At 40.6% G+C, this 11175-nt stretch overlaps 1 protein-coding gene across 2 annotated transcripts in view; it reads left to right on the top strand.

Moving 5' to 3' along the window:
* The window catches only part of METAP1 (methionyl aminopeptidase 1), a 37265-nt gene extending 26708 nt beyond the window's left edge, over positions 1 to 10557 (top strand). For both annotated transcript variants that reach the window (XM_006773019.2, XM_015570016.1), the window contains exons 9-11: positions 1853 to 1996; positions 6778 to 6843; positions 8902 to 10557. In XM_006773019.2, coding sequence (XP_006773082.1) covers positions 1853 to 1996; positions 6778 to 6843; positions 8902 to 9065 — 374 coding nt within the window. In that variant the 3' untranslated portion in view covers positions 9066 to 10557. The remainder of the gene's footprint in view (positions 1 to 1852; positions 1997 to 6777; positions 6844 to 8901) is intronic.
* Positions 10558 to 11175: the final 618 nt, after the last annotated feature.

Below are 11175 nucleotides of genomic sequence, written 5' to 3'. Positions count from 1 at the left end.
TATCTAATTTAATTATATTTATTCCTTTATTTTTACTTTTTAAAATATATTTTTATTGATTTCAGAGGAAGGGAGAGGGAGAGAGATAGAAACATTAATGATGAGAATCATTGATCAGCTGCTTCCTGCATGCCCCCCACTGGAAATCAAGCCCACAGCCCAGTCATATGCCCTTGACCGGAATCAAACCCGCAACCCTTCAGTCCGCAGGCCGTTGCTCTATTCACTGAGCCAAACCAGCCAGGGCCCCTGTTGATTATTAAAGGACTGCAATATTCCTAGTGGTTTTATGTGATGAGAACTTGAGCGTTTAGTTTCTCATTTGTGGAAGCTTTAGTTTTAAATAATTGTTAGGGTTTCTGCCAGATAATGTGTTCAATGTTTATATCCTTTTTGATTCTCTGAGTTGATTGAAATAACCAGACTGCTGAAATTTATTTTACAAAGACTTGTAAGGAAACTACCAGAAACCAGTCATCATAACGTAGCCAGGAAAGAACAAAAGTTGCTTAATCTCAGGAAGGTGGTTTGTATGTGTCGTATCTGTCCTATTTTCCATTGATTTGGCTGCCCACCGTAGTGTGAGCCACTGGAGAGCTTGACTATTAGTTGAAATTAGCCTTCTTCGTAGGGTTTCTCAGCCTACACATTAATGGCATTTTGTATCTGATAATTCTTTGTTTGAGGGGCCTCCCTTGTGTATTGCAGGTTGCTAGGTAGCATCTCTAGTTGCTACCCAACAGATGCCATTTGTACCACACTCCATGTTGTGGCAACCAAAAATATCTACAGTTACTACTGCATGCACCCTTGGGACCAGGATTGCCTCTGCTTTGAGAATTAAGGAGGAATTTCCCCTTTCACTCTCCCTCATTATTGATGAGTAGGGATTTTCTTTATTTGCTACTGTCCAACATGGGTTAAAATTTTGCTTTTCTTCCCATTGACTGGGGTTGATAGGAAGGCTTGATGGGAATGCAAGAATATTATGAAAGTCAGCATGGTTCCTCAAAATCATTAACCTCCCACCCCCAAAAATGTCAAGCTGGAACATCTGGTTAAGAGCAAGTAAGTGTTAATAAAAATGATTCCTGAGCTTTTTGCCCAGAAATTTGATGAGCTGGACAAGGTATGTTGTACCTGAACCTCAAGTTGAAATTGGGCACAGGAGACGACTAGGGAGTTGGAGGACACCCAGAACCGTGGCTGGATTCCCCAGGAGTCTGGCAGGGCCCAGTGCAAGGGGTCGCAGTGCCAGGAGAGTCTTCACAGCAATGAGAACCAGTTCTTTGTTTTGGTTTTTATGGAAACAGAAGTAAAAGTCATAAAAATTAAATGAACTAGGAAGTATATACATGTGAGAAGTACCTTTCTATACCTTACCCCCAGAGGCAGCTGTGAATAGTTTGAGAACCACTTCTATGGAAGTAATTCTTTGAGAAGTTGATGAGACTGAAACTCAGGACAAGTCAAGTTACCTTGGACATTCCTTTTTCTCCTGATGCTCTTTACTCTCATCTCTTCCTCTCACTTTAATAGAATAGCACACTGGACCTGAGGGAAGGAGAGAAGTGTGTTTTCCATTCTCTTGTTTATTCAGAAAGCAAAAGGTGCCTCCCCCCACTTACTCTATGCATCCACATCAAAGGAGGAAGTACCAGTGCCACTGGTTTGAATCACCCCTTTGCCATTTACTGCCAGAATAGCTTCTCTGTGCCTCAGGTTCCTCATCTGAAAGTCTCAGCATGTAGGCCTGTAAAGCATTCAGAAAGGTTCTTGGCACATTGATAGTAATTGCTTAGTAAATGTTAGCTTTTATTACTGTTTCATAAGTCTTCTCTTTCCGTTTTAGTGAAACCTGGCGTTCGATACAGAGAACTGGGAAACATTATTCAGAAGCATGCCCAAGCAAATGGCTTTTCAGTTGTTCGAAGCTACTGTGGGCATGGAATCCATAAGCTTTTTCATACAGCCCCCAATGTACCCCACTATGCCAGTAAGTACCGTCCAAAGATTTGGTATTTGTTAACCATTTATTCAACAGATATTTATACAAACATTTAACAGGGCCTACTCTTTTGTATTTATTAGAGTAATCTATTAGCTGTTATAAATAGACCCTAGAAATGTATATTTGCTCAAACACGAGTCATGTTTATACGTACATTTTGTTCACATAACAGTCCAAAGCATGTGTGTTTGGTCACTGTGAGGGTGGGGCAGTTATTCCGTGACCTAGGCTCTGTCATTGTCAACCCTTAGCTTTCAAGATCACTGTGGGAGTTTCCCTCCTCACCTATAGATACCGGGGGAGGGGGAAGCAATGGAGGGGTATGCTTGGGAGGTTTTAATGAGCCAGCCCGGACTTGGGATAATCACTTACATTTACTTTTCATTGGCAGAACTTCAGTCACATGGCTACACTATTGTACGGGAGGTTAGGAATGTTATCTAGCTGAATACTCTGGGAGAAAAGTAAACTAATTTTGGTGAATAGCGAACAGTCTCTGCTACCTGTCTATCCATCACTATTCTGATTCCTTCAGTGAAATGGCTTCAGCTTGGTTTGACCCGAGTTCTCAATGTATGTCAGATTTTGTACTATTTGTTGGTGTTGAGGGGAATAGACAAAGTACCTTTCCTCCACTTGAGTGCTGTCTGATAGGATAATGAAGGAAGTGTAGGACAGTTTTCTCCCAGAAGGCTTTTTCTTGGAGAATAAGACATATAGGAATAAGTCTTGTTATTTAGCGCTAGAAAAGAAAGCTGCCCACAGTAAGTGACCTGAGAAGGAATGTAACAATTGCTATGTTAAACACTTTCATGCATCTCCTTATGCTTAAGTTTCCTCATCTGTATAATTTGAGGGAATGGCTGGCACCTACCCTAGAACTGTTATTGGGTAAAGTGAGATATCATTACATATAAAACACTTAATGTTAACCTTTAGAATGGTGATGATGATTATATACATGATCTCAGTGATTTTCAACCGGTATGTTGCAGCACCCTCATGTGCCACAGGAACTTTTAAACATGCAATACCTGACTATTTAGTCAGGGGCACTGACCTCTTTTCTCTTAGATTGTCAAATAGCTGTCTGATGTGAATGCTCTGTCTTAAACCATAACTATATAGGTTATATAATAGAGTTGCATTTATTGGTTACGTTGCATAATAAAGTTGCATCTGATTGGTTAATTCTTGGTACCAGAAATTCTTACATACAAGTATAGGTACCTGATTTTTTTTTAAATCACTTGGAGCAAAAAGAGTAGGCAATTACTATTAATATTTTTTATGTAAATCAATCAAAATTATACTTTTTTATTAGATTGGCAAAAAATCTGTTTTTTTGGTGTGCTGCAGAATTTTAGTAATAAGTTCATACTATTCATGAGATGAAGAGGTTGAAAATCCTACATTATCTCATTTGATCATTACAACTCCTTGCATAATTTCTTAGCCCTATTTTAAAAAGCAGATTTTGTGCTTAGAGAAGTAATTTATTCACTCAGCTTCACACAAACTAGTAAGACAATGGCAGGACTAGGATTCGTACCTGGGTTCTGCCTGGCTTTCTAGAGTCAGTCTTCCCCTGTACTTTGTAAAGACTGAAGCAGTGTGTTGCTGGGCCTGTGGGGGAAATAAAGAATGGCCAAGATTTGGTTTGGCGGGGGAAGATGAAGACCATTTCAGGTGGAGGGGAAGCATGAATAGGTGCTTCAAGTTGAGACTGAACAGAGATAATACAAGCTTGGCTCTTAAGTGTTAAGAACTTTTAGTAATAGCATTGCTAGCCTAAGGATATTTGACTTTATTTGTAGGGATTTTCAGAAACATTTTTGGGCAGAGGAGTGGCAAGTGAAGTTGCTGTTTTGGGAAGACGGATTTGGCAGTGGTATCTAGAATGTATTGGAGATGTGAACTGGTGTTGCTAGTTAGCCCAGTGCACTGGCAGTGGTCCAGATGTGAGGTGGTAAAATCCTACATGGCAGGTTGTGAAGAGGAAGGGAAATGAGCCAGAAGCCACTTAGGAGGAGCTGAAGAAGTTGTTTAGAGTATAGCCTTTAACAGAGATCAATGAGCATTTATTAACAGACCACATAGTTCTTTTTGTTTAAGTTGTGAATTATGCTTGAAATAAAAGCTAGGAGCAGAAAACTAGTAGCCGACTCCATTCCTTACTGGTAAGCCCTGTAGCCAAGTGGTGTGCATTCTCTTAGAATAGAAGTAACTATTCTGATTACAGTGGTGTGTGTGTGTGTGTGTGTGTGTGTGTGTGTGTGTGTGTGTGTAAATAAAAAATATGTGTGCAGAGAGGGAATGAAAATGTGCCCTTACAGAAGTGACAAACTCAGGTTTAGGTATAGATGATACGAAGAGAGACTGTTGGGAGGCGATAGAATTTGTGGGAGAAGGAGATGTGCGTCAGTGATGTGGGGTCAGCAAAATACGGTGCCACTGGTATATAAGAGATGCCACTTGAAGTTTTTTAAGACCACCTAGTTAGAAATAAAATTCTGAGGAAAGAAGGAAGGGCGAGCTAGATCTGCTTCATGTCATACATTTGATATGTTTATGAAACATCACGTGTAAATCTGGTTTATATAAATCAGCATCTGTTGTGCTCACTTTAGGGAAGTGTTAGAGGAAACTGCTGAGAGTCCTTGTGGAGCGGAGGCCTTTTGGAATGTAAATGATCTCTGCTTTGGGTTGTAACTCCATATTCCTGACCTACTGAGCTGGAACCAGGGAATTGTGTTAACTTCCCTCCACCTCTTCTGTATGAGACAAGTCCTTATTAGATGAGAGTTTGCTTCATTATTTAAGTTGTTAATGGTTGGGAAGTAATGATGATAATACCTACGTTTAGAATGTATATTGCAATAATTCTGTGAGGTACACATTTTTTAAAAAGTACTTAGCACAGTGTCTGCAGTAGTGTAGTCGCTCAGATAATGTGTATTGGTTGAGATAAATTGAAAAACTGAAACCATGAATCGAGATGTGTAGGAGTTGTAACCTTTCTAGATTAATGAATCGATGGCAGAATGAGGAGTGGAGCTCAGATTCTCTTACCAGTGCTGGTCAATAGAATAGATGGGGCACATATATAATTTAAAAATTTCTAATGATCCTATTCAAAGAGTAAAAAGAAATAGATGAAATTCATTTTAATAGTATATTTTACTTAGTCTGTTACATTCAAAATAGTAGCATTTCAACATGTAATGAATGGAAAAGTTATTGAGATATATTGCATGCTTTTTTTGTCTTTAAAATCAGAGTATTTTTACACTTACAGCCCATCTCATTCTGACCAACCACTTTTCCAGTGCTCAGTGGCTACACGCAGCCAGTGCTGCTGTGTCGGACGGCAGCTCTAGATTTCTTCATCCCTTTTTCTGTCCATGACACAACACTGACACTCTTGATGTTTTCTCAAGGGAATAGGACCAATTCTTTTTTAAAAAATATATACTTTATTGATTTTTTACAGAGAGGAAGGGAGAGAGATAGAAATTTAGAAACATCAATGAGAGAGAAACATTGATCAGCTGCCTCCTGCACACCTCCTACTGGGGATGTGCCCGCAACCAAGGTACATGTCCTTGACTGGAATCGAACCAGGGACCTTTCAGTCCGCAGGCTGACGCTCTATCCACTGAGCCAAACCAGTTAGGGCGAGGACCAATTCTTTATATGTAGTAATTGCATGTCATTTGGAGAAAGTTATTTAGATTAGAAATAAAAAGTCAAAATTATGTTTACTCCTCAGATTTTGGCAATACCTCAGGTAGTGGAAACCAGCATGATAGCCATTTACAAGGAAAGATGTGGGTGAGATACCTAGAAAGTGTGATACTTAGTAGATTCAGCCTCAGTGGACATGTGTCAGTCATTACCAAAGTCAGCACCATGAAGATAACCACCAGACCAAAAAACCCTGAAAGCCGTGTTTTGGCCCCCTGCTGGTCTGGCAGAGTAAATGCAGGCATTCATTTGTTGGGGCTGTTATTAATTGGTTTTTAATTTGAAATTTAAACTGGTTCTCTGATTTTGTCTGAGAGTGTCTAAAAAGGCCTATCCCTATTTTTAACTTTCGGCATCCTGGAGAGGGTTGTCAGGTCTGGACAGTTGGACTAATAGTTGTGCTTCTCATGATGGTCCTGAGAAATGCTCTGATGTTAGTGAATTTGGATCAAAAGCTAAAACAGTATTTGGAGGGAGAAATGGAATTTCTGATTTCAAATAAAAAGGAATAGTCTCGTCAGCATTAAAAAAAAATAGGGTAGTGTGCAGAGGCTTTTCCCCCTTTGAAGGTAAGAAAAAGAAGACAACTGAAAAATCATGCAGTGTTTCTATGGGCTGTGCCCCGACTCCCACCACTCACCCACACACGCCTCCACACTGTTACACCGGGGTGAGTAAGCAATTTTGCTTGGTTCCATGATTGCATTTCTAATCCTGCTGTCACATAAATTGTGGCACTTCTCCTTTTGTAAAAGTGATAATCACATCTACAATTCAGCCTTTGGATGTCTGTACTTTCCTAGAGAAACATGAGCAGTGACGTCATGGAGGAGCATATCTGCTCCAGAGTAGGGGGTTATCAGTTGTTAATGATCTACTGTAAGAAAGGAGAATCGGGAGAGGAGGAGGTAATTGAGGATGACTGATGGGAATACAGTTGTCTCCTCTTTCCAGTGAGCTTTTCAGCAACACTGTTGGTTTTTTGCTATGTTTTTAGTTTTATTCTTCTTTAATTACAGAAAATAAAGCAGTTGGAGTGATGAAGGCGGGCCACGTATTTACCATTGAGCCAATGATTTGTGAAGGTGAGCAAAAAGGATGCTGTACACTCCTTAATTGAATTTTTGTTTACTCTTGGTTACGGATGTACAAATTAGTAGTCTGCTCTACTCACTTTTTCTTCATTTATGCTCCCTGTCCCATCTCAGCTTGGTTTAGTATCATGTAGAGAACTAAACATTGTGAGGGTTGCCCGGCGGAGTGACTCAGTTGGTTGAGCATTGTCCTGTGCACTGAAAGGTTGCTGGTTCCATTCCCAGTTGGGACACAAACAGAACAACTGATCTCTCTCTCTCTCTCCCCCGCTTTCCCTCCTCTCCCCTCCTCTTTCCTGTATCAGCATGTCCTTGGGTGAGGATTAAAAAGATAAATGTTTAAACATTGTAAGGGTTGGCAAGGAAGCGGTACTTTCTCTTGCTCTCAGTAGATGCTGAAGTACTTGAATCCTGGTCCCTTTTAATAAAGATCCTGTCACAGGATGCATTGTAATTTTTAATTGTTTATTGATTGTCCATAGGGAGGCGAGAGAGAGACAGACAGACATCGGTTTGTTGTTCCATTTACTTTTTCTTTTTCTTTTTCTTTTTCTTTATACATTTTATTGATTTTTTACAGAGAGGAAGGGAGAGAGCTAGAGAGCTAGAAACATCGATGAGAGAGAAACATCGATCAGCTGCCTCCTGCACATCTCCCACTGGGGATGTGCCCGCAACCCAGGTACATGCCCTTGACCGGAATCGAACCTGGGACCCTTCAGTCCGCAGGCTGACGCTCTATCCACTGAGCTAAACCGGTTTCAGCTCCATTTACTTTTTCATTCACTAGTTGCTTCTTGTATGTGCTCTGACAGGGGATCGAACCCACAACCTTGGTATATCGAGACAACGCTCTAAACAACGGAATCACCTAGCCAGGGCCTACATTATCATATTTAGAAGCGTCCATCAAGCCTGTGTAGAAATTCTTGCTTGACATGGGGAAGGGGTGGGAAGGTGGAGAGGAAGAAAAAAAGAAGTAGAGCCACTCACTTTGAGACAGACACAGTTAAATGATTTAACTCTCCACAATTTATGAGGTAGGTGCTGTCCCCATTATACAGAAGAGCAAATTGATCCTCGAAGAGATTATGTAACTAGCATAAAGTCATTTAGCTAGTTGCATGGCAGATTCTGTCGGATTCCAATGTCCTGAGCTGTTCTGCCTCAAGGTCTGCACTCACGATGTCAGTGGTGTCACACAACTATTGTGGAGAAAGCACAGCACAGGCATACTTAGTGCTGGCAGTTGTTTGTCCCCACTGCTGTTATTCCTGTGGTAGGCACATGGCAATGATCATAGACTCAGTTGGTAACTCGGGTCTGCCTCGTGAGACCTTCGCCTTTCCTTTCTGCCAGCTCTTTGTTGGGATTAGGGATGCAGAGTGAGGCAGTAGTAGGCATGTGTCCTGGCCCTGTGGGAAAGGACATGCCTCTCTCTGATCCTCCCCGTCTGTTTTATAACTTAATCTTGGGAGAGACATCCTGTCACTCCTACCAGGTTCTCTTCCTTAGGCCTGGTCTCTAAACCCAGCCTGCACTCAGTGGCGGAGGGGAGCATGGAGAGCCTTTGAGGGGCTGCAGACTTTCTGTAAAATGGGAAATACCATTTATATTTTGCCACTTCTCCAGGGCTGCTGTAAGAGTGAAGAGAGACGATCTTTATCAACACTGGCTATAGTTTAGTCAGATGCCAGAGTTAGACCAGGAAAGGGCTACATTCATGCATTCATTTTTTTCCCCTATAGCTTTATGGTGAGTGGTATTAATATATTTTCTAAAATGAAACCCACGTGCTTTTATTTTGGAAATACTATCTTGATTTGATATTTGGGAAGTATAAAACTTGTCAAGTATAACACCTGTGTAAATTTAAATATCAACAGCTTTAGCTAAAACTTAGTTGAAGTGTAAATAGGCATCTTAATAGAGAATTTTCTAATTGGTTTTCTGTGCTATCTACAGATACAGGATACACAGATACACTTACCTGGAACTTATTTAGAAAACTGGGTGATGGAAGTAAGAAATTGTTTCTGGTTGTTTTAGGTGGATGGCAGGATGAAACCTGGCCCGACGGATGGACCGCGGTGACGAGAGATGGGAAGCGGTCTGCTCAGTTTGAGCACACCCTGCTGGTCACGGACACTGGCTGTGAAATCCTAACCCGGCGACTGGATAGCGAGCGGCCTCACTTCATGTCCCAGTTTTAATTTCCCCGAGATGGCACATCTCAGTAACACTTCCTGGCTGTACGAGGCTTTTTATTGAGAGTACAGAATGGAAGAGAAAATTTTTTATTATTTGTTTTGTTTTGACTATAGATAAGGAAGGATTACAGCATCTGACACGTGTCCTCAAGAACTTGTCTTGGGTCTGGAAAAGCCAAGAAGAATAAAGGAAACACTTTCAACTCCTTTCAGTGTTCCCCTCTCTCCCTGCTCCCACCCCAGGCTCTGCACCCTGTTTTCTCATTTGCCCTTTGAGCACTTTTACCTAAACCTGCTTCTAGTTGCTTTTATCACTGCCACAACTGGGCACTGAGAGCCAGCTGCTTTCCAGAGACATGAATGTAGAACATGAGAACCCTTGAAACTTTAGCAACATCGGTTGCTTCAGATTTTTTTTATTATATAGGAAATATATATGTATACATTTTAAATTCCTTATATGTAATTACTGAACACTATGTGCCCTGGGTTTGTGTTGATTCTGTCATAAATGGACCCATAGTGTGCAGTAGTTAGTTTAATTCCCAGTTGGGAATTGCCCCTTCCCCCCACCCCCACCCACCCAATGCTAATTATTTACCTTTGTAGTTGTGTGTAAGGAAACACTCAGTCAGACTGTCAGTGAATGGATGTGGCAAAATTCACTTTGGGAAAAGGTTAGGTTTTAAAAAAAATCTAGTTTATGGCAAAAATAGCCATGCTCCATGAGGTGGTGGCTGTTGCAGAGCATGAGGGTTTTGTAATACATTGCTGTTTCAGACCTCTCTTTAGTCAAAATGGGAGGGAACGAGTTCCCTTTCTTCCACTCTTTTTTATTTCTAGAGCACACCTTGGAGATATTCAGAGGAGGGTGGAGGTTGCACTATGGAAGTGGATGGGGAAAGCCAGTTCTGAAAGCTCTCCAGCAGTGAGCAGAGTCGGTCAGGTGAGAGGTTAGACCGAACGTTTAGTAAGCCTGGTGGTGAGGAGAAAGGACCCCTTTCAGGACTGGCCTGCTTTCCTTGCAGTAGGAATGCAGCTGTAAACATACTTCACCTTTACATCTCTGGGAATCTCATTAGAAATGACCTCAGCTGCCCAATATCTGTGTTCTTTTCAGTAGGTCGGTCCACGTGGGATTGTACCCAGTGAAGCCATAGCAGATCAAAGGCATTGTCCTTACAGTGTGCTTGATTACTGGGTTTCAGGTGACTTTCTTGTAAGATAATTCAATACCACTGACATGTTAATACTTGGAGGAGAATATCTTTCCCAGAGTGCCTCAGACGTTGTTGCTTTAAAAGAATTACGATAATGTTTTCATTTTATTATTTTAATGATTTAGTCGGGTGACTGAATCTGGTTGTAGACTTTCGGGGGTATGTGTGCGAAGTTTTTTATCAAACTGTAATATTTGTGAATGGAATGCCTTGCAATATGAATGTTAATATAATGTGTAAAGGGAGATTAAAAAGTTTGAGTGATTATCCTGCCATGTAGTCATTAACTTTGCTGCATTTTGTTTGGGATTTCAGAGGGAAATGGGGTGGCTGATTTCATAATCTAAAATAAACTCACAACTACTTGAATAAAAATACTCCTTCAAGTTTAATGGCCATATAAAAATTCCAGTACTGTGTTTAGTTCAGCAGAGTCTACCCAGCAATATTTGAGATGCAAATGTGTTTTTGAGAGCTTTTAAGACAGAATGCTACATAGTTAGTGGAGCATTGTATGTACTGGTAGTGGGATTAAGTGTGTGCTGATTCAATGTCTGTCATTACAAAATAAGCTCCAGGAAAAAATCTTGGAAGGATGGTTCTTTTGTTAAAAGATAAGACACCATACTGGTGGTGATGCTTTTCTCGGTTTGGGAGATTTTAAAATAATACGGGCTCTATTCTGATTGTATATATCTAATTATAGATGTTTATTAGCTTTAGATAAGAAAACATCTAGTTACATCCTGCCAACTTCTCAAAAAAAATGAGCCAATGTGTTAACTTGTTTTTGTAATAACGTTTCGTTTTGTTAATCCTCACCCAAGGATATTTTTCCATTGATTTTTAGAGAGAGTGGAAGAGACAGGGAAAAACAGAGTGAAACATTGATG

This window comes from Myotis davidii, unplaced genomic scaffold (genome assembly GCF_000327345.1).
Source record: "Myotis davidii unplaced genomic scaffold, ASM32734v1 scaffold226, whole genome shotgun sequence".
In the NCBI taxonomy this organism is placed as follows: Eukaryota; Metazoa; Chordata; class Mammalia; order Chiroptera; family Vespertilionidae; genus Myotis; species Myotis davidii.
The sequence above is the reverse complement of the archived record's forward strand: the minus strand, read 5'-3'. Positions and strand labels throughout refer to the sequence as shown.